The sequence below is a fragment of the Cricetulus griseus genome, chromosome 7 (assembly GCF_003668045.3).
Source record: "Cricetulus griseus strain 17A/GY chromosome 7, alternate assembly CriGri-PICRH-1.0, whole genome shotgun sequence".
Classification (NCBI taxonomy): domain Eukaryota; kingdom Metazoa; phylum Chordata; class Mammalia; order Rodentia; family Cricetidae; genus Cricetulus; species Cricetulus griseus.
Genome location: NC_048600.1, coordinates 90,178,202 through 90,191,523, shown reverse-complemented (window position 1 = coordinate 90,191,523; position 13,322 = coordinate 90,178,202). Strand labels below are relative to the sequence as shown.

General features: G+C 39.8%; 1 protein-coding gene across 1 annotated transcript in view; it reads left to right on the top strand.

Annotated features, from left to right (window-relative positions):
• Positions 1–13,322, top strand: part of Gosr1 (golgi SNAP receptor complex member 1) — a 31,860-nt gene that overhangs the window by 11,333 nt on the left and 7,205 nt on the right. Inside the window, 2 exon segments of the mRNA NM_001246745.1 lie at positions 1,052–1,126; positions 11,596–11,625. Of these exon segments, the coding sequence (NP_001233674.1) occupies positions 1,052–1,126; positions 11,596–11,625 (105 nt within the window).

Genomic DNA, 13,322 nt, shown 5'->3' with positions numbered 1-13,322 from the left:
ATGATCCCTTCCTGCTCACACTAAGAATGGCATGATGGCCAGTAACTGTCTATTTCCCCATCATTTGCTCCTCTCTGTTGCCCTGGAACTTATTTATTCTGATAGCTATCAACATCCCTGAAATTCTGAAACATTTGCATGTGGGCAGGAGTTTCCAGGTTTAATACAAAATCGAAACCTTATATGAAATTAAGGACTTTCAGCATTTTACAGTGATCTTCGTCCATAAGATTTGCTCTTTTCTTCTGTTCCTTCACATGATCCTTTTTGTAGGCATTCGTACAGTTCAGGAATTTTTAAAAAATTGTTCTTAAAGGCCAGTTGTGGTGGCCTAACTTAATCTCAGCACTCAGGAGGCAGAGGCAGGCACATCTCTATAAGTTCAAAGACAGCCTGTTCTATAGAGTGAATTCCAGGATAGCTAGGGCTACATGGAGACTCTGCCTCAAAAAGAAGGAGGAGGAGGAGAAGGAGGAGGAAGCGGAGGAGGAAGAGGAGGAAGAAGAAAAAAAAAGTGACAAAGAAAGTGTTCCTGATTCTTATTACTAATGGAAAGCAGGGAAATGGTAATATTGATAGAAGTAAATGTCATTTTTGCTAACTTTATTGTTTTGGCAATGAACATGGAATCCTGAAGTATGCCGAGATTGAACAGTTGGGTTTCAGTGTTCCTCAGGCTTTGGCTGGCCAGTGGCTGACACTACGGTGAAGTATAAAATGGTTTCAGTAGCTTTCTTGCCCCGTGTGCCATGTGCTAGTTAGTCTTAAGTTTTGCTTCTGTTGGAGAAAATGATGCAGAAGACAATACACAAAGGAAAGGTTAGGTCCCCTCATAAGAAGATTGGGTTGGTTCGGTGAAAAACGGAAAACCCCTAAATCTAAACTGGAGGAACATTTGTGTTTTATGTCTGTGATAGTATTTTTCAAGGGAAATGAAATGCATTATGTTCCAATAGTTTACTGGTCTCTTCTGCTATCACTAGGGTTAGTCCCTTAACCTGATGGTGCAGTATCTGCTAAATGTTCTTGCCTTTTCCTAATGTTGTTCTAGGTCATATAAAAGCGGGTCTGGAGTAAACAACAGGAGAACTGAACTGTTTTTGAAAGAACATGACCACCTTCGAAAGTGAGTACTACCTGATTTCCATGCTTGTAAAGACATTTATTTATAGTAAGGCCTTTGTGGGTGAGAATTTATCGCTGCTCCAAGTGGGTTCAGTGGAAATGGATGGCAGCTCATCAGCCATAATTAAAAGATCCCCTTTGAGAATTTTACTCTGTTCTTTGCCTGTTGTCTCTCTGCCTGCCTACTGCTATGTGGCTGTTATCCTTACTGCAAGTTATTAATGGGATCCGTAATAATAATGCTGATAATTTATGCTTGAATGGTCTCTTACCACTTATTTATTGAAGAAGATTTATAAAAGTTATTAAGACCAAAAATCAAATGGAAAAAACAAAACAAAAAAATTTGCTTCCCAAGATCTCAGCAGAAATGATTGGTGGCATATACATGCATTTTAAAACAAGTCCCCACATACTACTCTTGTGCCATCTATTTTTTACCATGATTTTTTTCCTTGTATTTTGTAGTAGAACTTGAGGATCAGAATAGTTGTCTCTGAGCTCAGCTTGTCAGCCCTTGAATATCCATAATAGTCAATGTTAGGATTAGTTTGCTACTGACTGTCATTAATTGGTTATGTCTGATAAGCTTAAGGTACTGTTGAATTTGTTTCCCTGTAAAGGCTACCACTTTAAATATAAACTGTTAAAATCAAGACACAAGAGGCTGGAGCAATAGCTCAGTAGTTAAGAATACCAGCTGCTCTTACAAAGAACCTGGGCTTAATTCCCAGCATCTATCTACATAGTGGCTCACAACTGTCTGTAACTGCAGTCCCAGGGAATCCAATGTCTTCTTCTGGACAACACAGGCCCAGCCACACATACACCCATACACATAAAAATGAAAAAAATATAGAGAGCAGGGTGTGGTGGTACATGTCTTCAATCCCAGCTACTTAGAAAAGAAAGTCAGAATGGTTGCTTTGTCCCAACAGTTCAAGACCAGTCTGGGCAACAGAGTAAGAGTGTATCTCAGCACATATGTGTAAATGCATGTACATGTACACACACATAGTGTTACCAAGTCTTGTACTTGGTGTTGAGGATTGAAGTCATGCTAGGCAAGTGCTCTTTCTGAACTATCCACTTGGCCAGTTAAGATCTTTTGTTTTGTTTTGTTTTTTGGTTTTATTATACATCATTGTGTGTGTGTTATGTGTGTACACACAAATGTGTGTATATATGAATGTAGAGGCCTGAGGCTGGGACTAATCCTCTCCCACTCTCCCACCTTATTCATTAAGGCAGGGTCTCTCAAGCCCACAGCTCGCCAGTATGACTAGTCTTTCTGGCCACCTTGCTCTGGGGATCCTTTGTCTTCTCATTTGGAAGCTTGAGTTCCAGGTGGTCCACTACACCTACCCGGTATTTTCCTTGATTTCTGGTCATCTGAATTCTGGTGGTCATGTTTGCATGGCAGTCTCTTTAGCCAGTGTACCATCTCTCCAGCTCCTTTTTTGTAAATTACTTTTTAAAATTTATTTTGTGTGCCAGGCATTGGTGGCGCACGCCTTTAATCCCAGCACTTGGGAGGCAGAGGCAGACAGATCTCTGTGAGTTTGAGGCCAGCCTGGTCTCCAGAGTGAGTGCCAGGATAGGCTCCAAAGCTACACAGAGAAACCCTGTCTCGGAAAAAAAAAAAAAAAAAATTATTTTGTGTTTGCAGGGTTTTTGTCCCAGCATGCACATGAAGGTCAGAGAACAAGTTTTAGGAATCTCTTCTTTCCTTCCTCCATGTGGGCTATAGGGATCAAACTCAGTCTTAGCCTTGGCAGCATGCTGAGCCAGCTTATGAGGCACTAGTTCTTTTATTTGTTGCATATTATTGATTGGTATGGGGGCAGTCTCTTCTAGAGTATATAGTTACAGACCCTTATAGCCTTGGTAGTTGTTTCTGTGTTGGGTAAAAGTACCATGAAAGAATTTTGTATTGCATCCAGAACTATATCAATATACTCCTAGAGTACAGAGTAATTCAAAAGGCACTATATTCAAGAAATACAGAAGAAAATTTAGATTGTATTGGTGTTTCTGTATTTATTGCCTCAAAAAGGACAGTCAGCTGGGCATGGTAACACGTGCTTAAGTATCACAGCCTTTAGGAGGCTGAGACAAGAACCTCACTAGTTTAAAGCCAGCCTGAACTATGGAGTGAATTCCAGGCCAGCTTAGCCTATGCAGTGGTTTTGTTTCAAAATTCTGAAACAAAATTCTGAAAATTCTGTCATCTCCTATTCTCTGCATCTTGGCCAGTTCTGCATCATTCAGTACACCCCTAGCCCTATGGCAGAGAGAGAGAGAGAGAGAGAGAGAGAGAGAGAGAGAGAGAGAGAGAGAGAGAGAGAGAGAGAAAGAAACACTATACTAACTATATTTCCTGTTGTAAGAAGTATAATGAGATCTATATGGGAGGTTGAAATGTGTGGATTATAAATTTGAGGCAAGACTGGACAACATATTGAGACTTTGTCCCCAAAAAGCAGCAGGGCTGGAGAAATGGCCCTTCCACCAAGAAAAGGTACTTCCACCAAGCCTGATGATCTGCGATCAGTCCAAAGACCTGCATGGTGGAGGGAAAGAATCAACTATATAAGTTGTCTTCTGACCTTGTGACGCATGCATGCATGTATGCACACAGGATAAATTAAAATGTAATTTTAAGTGTGTGAGTGTTTTACCAACATATATGTGTACTGTATGCATGTCTGGTGCTCAAAGAGGCCAGAAGAAGGTGCTAGACCTGTGAAATTGTAGTGAAAGGTTGTAAGCCACCATGTTGGTGCTGGGAACTGAACTCAAGTCTCTGTAAGGGCATCAAGTGAGTCCTCTTGATGCTGAGTCCTCTCCATCCCTTATATTATTTTTTAAATAATTATTAAAGATTTATTTATTTTATGTGTATGGTGCTCTATCTGCATGTACACCTGCAGGCCTCGGAAGAGGCATCGGATCCCGTAATAGACGGCTGTGAGCCACCATGTGGTTGCTGGGGATTGAACTCAGGACCTCTGGGAAAGCTGTCAGTGATCTTAACCTACAAGCTATCTCTCCAGTCTCACCCCCAGCGCCTAATTTAAAAAAAAAAAAAAAAAAAAAAAAAAAAAAAAGCTATAAAAGATGATGCTTGGAAACTCCCACAAATACTGTTTCTCCTCAAAATGTTCTCACTCAGTTTAGCATTCATGTCTGATCTTACTCTCATTGCAGTGTTCTTTCTCATGGTGGTTTGGTTTCATCAGTTCTTTTTACATTGACTTTAGACCTGTAAGGAAGAGCTATCTTTTCCTATATTTTACTCTGTTCCTCAGCATGGACTCATATGCAAGTAGGGTTTTGTCTGGGACTGTAGTTACTTTGTTGCTCACATCATTGGGTCTCATTTGGGTTGCATCTGTCATTTGACATCTGGTAGCAGAAACATTTGTGGTTTCTGTTATATTTTCCTTCCCTCAGCTCAGCCACTTTACTAAACGGCCTCAGTTTCTTTTATTAGCAAGTGTTATTTATGAACTTAGATCTAGGCTTAAGGGTTTTGTTGTTGTTTTATTGCCAATGTGGTAATTGTTTCCAGGCTCCTTCTTGCTAATATCATGAATGGGGTTCAGTTTTTTTATTTTTTATTTTTTTATATTTTGGTTTTTCAAGACAGGGTTTCTCTGTGTAGCTTTGGAGCCTGTCCTGGCACTCGCTCTGGAGACCAGGCTGGCCTCGAACTCACAGAGATCCACCTGCCTCTGCCTCCTGAGTGCTGGGATTAAAGGCGTGTGCCACCAACGCCCGGCAAGTTTTTTTTAATTAATCAATTAACTGTAACTATTGAGGGGAACAATTGTTCCTCTTTAATTACCGTAGTATGATAGATTACAGTATTTTCTAATATTAAACCAGTATTGAATTTCTGGAATCCCACTTGATCATGAAATTTCTTTTCTGTAACTGCTGGACTCATTTTAATGAATTTTGCATTATTCTTATGAAATATAACTGAGTTTTCTATTCTGGAAATGTCTTTGTGTGGTTTATATCACAAGTAATACTGTCCCTTTTAAGTGACGTGGCATGTGTGCCCTTTGTATTTACTAAAGGAGTTTGTGTAGGGCTTACCAGTGAGTCCACGCAGCTCAGGGTTTCCTTTGTGGTAAGGTTTTCCAGTTGTAAGTGGTGTGGATATTTGTAGATAAAGGGCAAGAAGTCTGACTGTAACTGGGCCAGTAGGTGGCTCACCGTAATCAGCTCAACGTGAGGCATAAATCCTTCTTGTTGCCAGAGGAGTTGGAAAACTACCAGAGAGAATGTGGTGTGCTCAGGCACCAGTGAAGCTGTTCGCCAGGTGTTAGCATCCATTTGGGCTTTCTGTTTTCTGCTCGAGTGCAAACTGTAGACAGATGTGGTGTGCTTAAGCAGAACCTCTTCACCTAATCAACTTACTGAAAGAAGTTTTACTTTAATCTTCTCTTCTTCCCCCATTCCCTCAAATGAATGAGCTTTTCCTGGGGCTGCAGTGCCCTCCATATGGGGTCATCTTGCCTAACTGTCTTGACTCCATTGCTCATCCCTATCACTTTCTCCCTTGGCAGCTAGCTGCTTGTCACAGGGGCCTGTTTCCTTTCCCAGGTACCAAGCCCTTTCCCTGTGATCCTTTTTGTGCCTTTGCTTTGTTTTGTCCACATGTTTTCTTACTCTTCCAGAGAACTTGTTTGTTGAAAAGTTTAGGTTCTATGCCTATCTGTCCCTCCTCATGGAGGCCATTCCTACTCATTAACTCAGCTGGCCCACCCTTGCTAAGGCTTAACAAAGCCTCTTCTTATTTCCCTCAAAGCACTTAGGACAGTACCTAGTGGTTTATTCTTTCTGTCTTTTCCCTGTTGGACCCTCCTTAAATATAAATTTCATGAGGGAGAACTTAGTCTACCAATAGCATGTTTGGTTCTCCAGCCCCTGTTGTACCATTAACACTAAACACCTAGTTATATAAATCAGTGGTTACAGGCAAAGCTATTGATTTTGTTTTCATAAACATGAATATACATTATACCCTAATGGAGAAGACTTATTTTACTTATCCACTTATTCTCCAAATGTACACACATTTTAAGGACTATAGGAAATATTCATATAACCGGTTTTCTTTTGCTTTGTAAAATGTATTCCTTGTGAAATGCTTTTGAAATTTTAAATTCTGGGGCTGGAGAGATAGCTTATGATAAGAGCACTTGGTGCACAACCATGAAGATGTAGATTCAGATCAGGGCACTCTAAGTAGATGTGGTCTCATGTATGCCTGGGACCCATCACTGGAGCATAGAGATAGGATCATTGTAGCTTGCTGGCCACCAGCCTAGCTGGAAAACGTGAACACCAGGTTCAGGGAGAGACTGTACCGCAAAGGAATAGGGCAGAGAGTGGTAGAGTGGATACTTGACACCCTCCTCTGGTTTCACATGTGCACTGACAACTGTACCTGCACACATGCATGCAGTACCACACATACACACAGAGAAAAGTGAAAATTTAAGTTCTCTAGTTAGTTACTCTCTGAGAAGCCCCTCTCTCTGTACAGACGAAGAAACAAAACCCAGAGAGGATGTAGGTCGAGGTCTCATAACTGTTTAATAGTATAGCTTTTACTGAACACACAGTTCCTAACATTTGCTATTTGTCCCACACCACACTGCCTTTCCTGTGAGTGTTTCTTTAAATTTTTATATTTGTTGTAACAAGGAACCCTCAGGGCCTGATTTTATAGAGAACTGGAAGACCAGTTACTCTGAAAGTGCATCACTTGGCTTCTCTCAGTTTTTCACTTTTAAAGTGGAATGAGAGCTTGTGTTACGTAAAGATGACTGCCATTAAAGTTAAGTCATTTTATAAAATTAAAAACATTTCAAAGAATTTATTTTTAGTATTTTTTTCAGATATAGAACCATTGTACAAAGCATATCATACTTAAATAAGATTGATTATAGTTGATATCTTGTTTGTTTTCATTCTATTGACCACTTAGCAGACATTGAGAATGTACATATTATCTATTTGTATTACTTTGGTTCTAACCATGTCTGTGAATGAGGAAAGAATTGTTTTATTGCCTTTTAACTGTTGCTTTTTTTTCATATGACATTTTTCTGTTATGTTTAGGGTTTTGGTGTTTTTAATTTTAAATTTTACAATCCATGTCATTTGTATAGTCTAAAGTTTTTTGTGAAATATTTTAGGTAGGCTTGATTGGTTTTGAGACAGGGTCGAACTCATTATGAGTCAAAGACCTTGAACTTGTGACCCTCCTGCCTATTGTGGGTGTGTGTTTCCATGCCCAGCTTATGTAGTACCGGGAGTTGAACTCAGAACTTCATGCATGCTTGGCAAGCACTCTTCTAACCTAGCTAGATCACCAGTAGATGATCACCTTTTTGAGAAAGGGTCTCACTGTGTAGTACTGACTGATCTGGGTCACACGGAGATTTGAGCCCAGGTCTTCCAATTTGTTGTTTTTGTGCTGCTCCTCAAGGTGATGGCATAGACTGCACAGGGTTGCTAAGATAATGCAAGCTCGAGGTTTTGTCAGCCCTTTCTCCATATGAGAATATAGTACATACAGAAGATTAACAGAAATAAAAATAAATAGTATCTCTGTACAGATGGCTCAGCCATTGAAGGCTAGGCTCACAACCAAAAAAGACAAGAAAAGTAAATACTAAAAGAGAAAGAGACTACACCAACAACTCTTTTTACGTGTGTGTGTGTGTGTGTGTGTGTGTGTGTGTGTGTGTGTGTGTCTGGAGAGATGGCTTAACCGTTTAGAGTGCATGTTGTTCTTGCAGAAAACTGGAGTTTCATTTCCCATCATCCACATTAAGTAGATGACAACTGCCAGTAACACTACAGGAGAAACAATACCTCTCACTTTTACAGGACCTGCATTCGGGCACATACCTATGCACACATAATTAACATAATTTAGAAATATAATGAAAACTAAATCTCTAAAAAGTTGCATTGCAGGTTGTTTAATAAGTATTATAGAATTCAAGTTATATAATAGTCAGGTATAATATCTGTGAGAGAAATAATTCAGAATCCTGGCATCTAAGGATTTGGCCTTAGTTTTCTTGAATATCCATTAACTCATGTAGTTTTGTTGAAACAGACTTGAGTGTTATTGAATGTTATGTGCTGTGGGGTTGCTGTCAGGGAAGCCAGGCTGGCATGGTTAATAGTCACACTCATCTATCTGGACAGCAGATTACACCTCAGCCTTGGTTCTAAGCTCATGTTTGCTGTCTGTTATTCACATGTAACTACAAGGAAACAATCTATGTACATGCATAGATTGTGTTTGTTTTTGTGTTTGCATGTGTGAAATGTTACTCCAAGGAGAAAGTGCCATAGGCAGAGGGGAAACTTTTACAGAGTATTATTTGATTTTAAAAAAAAATGTTTATTATTGCTATTACTACACACTAGACAGTTAAAACTTAAAGGGAATAAAAGACTTAGTTTGGCTCTTGACTTCAGAGGTGTCAGTCCGTGTGACAGGAAGGACACGATGGTGATTAAATAGTTCTCAGACATAAGTGTTCTGAAGTGAAAACTGGGAAGTATATTGAAGAAATTCTAAGGAATCCCTCAGGGGTCATTTTTGTAGTAGAGAATTAGAATTTCAGCTTATGGAACAGGTGGCGTTTGTTTTATTATGTGTCTTTTATTCCATTTATGGGGTAGTTCAAGGTTCTCCGTTACAGATTTGTCTCAAGTGGTCCACTTACCTGCAATATTGAAATAAATGATAAAGCAGAATGACCTGGTTAGCCACGGATGACCTTGAACTTCTGGTCCTCCTGCCTCCACTTCCCAAGAACTAGGGTTAATAGGTTTGACCTACAGCTGGTTCACAGTTGGGGCTGTTACACACAGCTCATTTTTCTTTATTTTGAACTTACTAGTTCAGTAGTGAAAACAGCTTGTCTTCAGTTGGCACACGGCCTTCTTTTTGGGTTTTTCGTGACAGAGTTTCTCTGTATTGTTTTGGAGGCTGTCCTGGAACTCGCTCTGTAGACCAGGCTGGTCTCGAACTCACAGAGATCCACCTGCCTCTGCCTCCCAAGTGCTGGGATTAAAGACATGCACCTGGCCGACATAAAACCTTCTTAACAAAAGACTTCAAATAGAGGAACTGTGTCATAATGAGGGATTATAAACTTATGATTATAAAAATGTGTGTGTCCTTCTGTGGAAAACTTAAAAAGATTATAAGGATTATTCCAGTGCTAATCCTGATTGATATTTTGTTAATGCAAGAAGTGTCTGTTACTCATTTATTCATTCATTTATTAAGCATTTAATGAGTATCTCCTGTGTGCTAGGTACTGTACTAGCCTCTAGGGAATCAAAGATGCATCAGACCCAGTCTCTACCCCTGGGAACTCATGCCGCTTAGAGAAGTAGTAAACAAATAAATGTGATATCCTCTGAGATAGTGAGAGTTTATGTGAAAACCTTTTCTTTCTCTGTAGCACAATATCTGAAGTGCTTTAAATATTAGATTCCTGAATGAACTGATGTGAGGGCATAGTATTATAATGTAAAGAAGAATTGGAGTTTCTTGTATAGACAGGTGCATGTGAGGAAACTTCATAAGGGTACAGGGTACAGCTTTTGAGCTAGACTTTGGGATGTGTAAGTTGTTTATGTTAAGAACTATGAGGGGTTGGAGAGAGGGCTGTGTAACTTAGAGCTCCAGAGGATCTGATGCCCTTTAGGATCTGATGGCCTCTACAGGCACCTGTACACACACACACACACACGCACGCACGCACGCACGCACGCACGCACGCACGCACGCACGCACACACACACACACACTTACACATACACCTTTAAGTTTTTAAAATTGTGAAAGGAGATCTTAACTAAAGAGCAGCTAAGAACCATCAAAGTGCCTCGATCTGGATCAACCATAACTATAGGCTCATGCCATGTGCAAGCCACTTTCACTTGGATTGTTTCTGTGAGCTTTATGGTATGAAACGTCCATGAGATGGGTTCAGATAGCCACATGCTCTAACCTTGACCATGATGCAGGTTGTAGTCCTGGCTAGCTCTTAGCTCCATATGTAAGAGGATTCAAAAACCAGTTGCTGAGTGCTATTTTGTAAACGTGTTTGTTTGGTGGGGACAAGGTCTCTTGTATGCCAAGTTGGCCTTGAACTCTTTCTGTAGCTGAGGTTAACCTTCAAACTTCCAGTCCTCCTGCCTCTACTTTCCAAGTGTTGCAGTTAGAGGAATATACCACTGCACACAGTTCATATATCCTACCAACTGAGCTACACTCCCAGTCCTCCGATCCTTTTAAGACATTCCTGTAACAGAAAATAAATGGAAACTCTGAAGCATTTCACTAATGTTATAGTTCAACACACCCGTTGACTCTAAATTCTTTATTTTACCTACTAAGATGTTTAATCAAAATACTTTGAAGTAAGCTGGGTGGTGGTGGTGCACACCTGTAGTCAATCTCAGCACTCAGGAGGCAGGAGCAGGTGGATCTCTGAGTTTGAGACCAGCCTGGTCTTTGTAGTGAGTTCCAGGACATCTAGTTACTATCTCTATTACTTTTTAAATTTTTAATTGTAGGACTTATGCAAGGTGTTTATGGCATTCTTATGGAACTCACCTTTATTGAACTTTATATCACTGTTAAATTGAAACCTCTGTGTTCTGTTTTATAGAGTGAACAGAATGATTCTTTTGGAAGAACGTGCCTGGGAAAATTTATGTATTTGTTTTTGTGCTATTCCATGCCTTACACCTGCCAAGTAAATGCCGAATTCTGGAAATTTGTTTCTGTGCTTTCTGATGTTAAGCTTGGTAAAGTCCCATTACTAAGTCCCAAGCTTACCTCTCTGTACATTCCTCCTGGAATGGCTATTTCTAACCGTGTGAGGTGTTGGAGGCATATTTGTTCTTTGTTCACATTCTTGGATTCTGAACTTTCAGGAGCTGAGATTTAGTATTTGTTTAAAAACAAAAACAAAAAAACCCCAACTATTTCCCCAAATAGGAAGGAACTTTGAGGTTTGAATACTACTAATTAGAGACACCAGAACTGCATTTATCTCAAAAAGTTGCTTGTAATTCTTACCTTTTGAATGGATAGTAGTGACAGCTTTATCTAGATTGAAGAACTTTCATTTCTTGATGCTGTTATTAAAACTTGACAGACTTTAATAATAAGGAATGTCACAAGAAACCCAGAAAGTTTAAGTTGAAAATAAAAGCAAAATGTAAATTACTTCATGTATGACTGAATTAATATTTGAGTTCAGGATTTTCTCTAGATGTGCTAAAAAATCTTAATTATTCTATGTACAGAAAAGGCTATAAAGTTTATACACATAGAAAAAAATAAATATTTTTAAATGTAAGTTTAATCACTTCCAAAACTTAAATTTTCTTTCTTTTTTTCAGCTCTGATCGTCTGATAGAAGAAACAATAAGGTAGGAATAGTTTTTCTTTTACTTCATTGTTGTTTGTATACTTAATGAACAAATCATGCCAACCCTATTCACTAGAGTGAAGATCAAGTCATGCTCCTTAGAGATGGGGATTTCACTAGATGGTGATGTGTGTCTACTGTGTTCTTCCTTTATAAGGGACATTTAATCTTCTTAGTAACTGGTTCATGAGTTAGACATTGATCAATAGATACTGTCTTCAAAATGAAAAGAAATTAAGGACTTGCCTGTAGTCACATGACTAATAAGTAATATTGAAAACTTACTGCTCTGAGACAGTGAGATGGCTCAAAGGATATAGGAGCCCACCACCAAATCTGATGACTGGACCCTTGGGGCCTATATGGTGGAAGAAGGGAACCAACTCCTGACAGTTATCCTCTGACCTCTGCATGCACATGTGGCACACACAAAAGCATGCACATGTACACATGCATGCAGACACAGACACACAAGGTAAATTACATTTGCAGGGAGGGGTTCGAGACAGGGTTTCTCTGTGGCTTTGGAGGCTGTCCTGGAACTAGCTCTTGAAGACCAGACTGGTCTCAAACTCAGAGATCCGCCTGCCTCTGCCTCTGGAGTGCTGGGATTAAAGGCTTGCGCCACCAACGCCTGGCTGGTAAATTACATTTTTTAGATAGGTCATTATACTTAATTCATAATACTGATAACGAAATCTGAAGTTCCAGTAAGCATATGAATGATTTATCATTTTAAAGCATTATATATTATATGAAGCTTATGTTTTATCTCTAAGTATTTGACACTTGAAATAATAGCCTACATTTCACTCAGCTCAACTCCAGATGATGGGATGAGATGGGAAAGTATGTCTAGATAGACTTTATGTGGTACTGGAAATCATGCATATTCAACAAGGTAATAACTTAAAGTAATATCAATTCTCCAAGGAATACAAAGTACTCTGTGGAAATTATTTTTTAATGTCTATCCACTTGTGAGTCAAAGTGCACATGAGATAAGGGTAGTCTCCCTCTAAAAAACAGGACTATATGTTTCAGAGTATCCTCATTACTCAGCCTGCGTTTGAATTCTGTTACTTTCTGTAAGACCATAAAGCTATTTAAAGTAGGAGTGCTTTGTTCAAGACCCTTGTTGTCATTTCAAGCAGAATTTGGTCAATTTCCATTTCTTCTGCTGCTTTCCTTTCTTCCCAAGACTTTCAGAGGATCCTCTGAGCCAGTGGCACATGCCTATAATCCCAGCATCCGGGAAGCTGAAGTCTCAGCTCCTAGATGATGGCCTGGATTCCAGGATCTTCATGACATTGCCTGGCCTTCATCACTGCTGTTTCTAAGACCACCGGTGTAGAGCCCGTGTGTTTTAGAGACAGAAGTGCTCATAGCCTCCCTTGGCCAGAGCCCCACAGCTAGTTTTCTGGGTCTTCTTGGCAGTATTGTAAAAGATGGCCCCATTCTTGTGATTCCTTCTACCTGTCGCCTGCTTGCCTGTCAGTAACTCTCATTTCCTTTCCTGGCTTCAGTGACCATCTCCTGACCTGCTCTTTGGACAGTTACTCCTTGCTTTTTCCAAACAGCCTGTGCCAAACTGAGCTCATCCTATGCCCTTTCTGAGTTTGTTCTTTGAGGTCACTGGCTTTGTGGGGTGTTTCTGATATTTTTGTTGCCCCATCCCCACCCCTACTATTCCTAAAT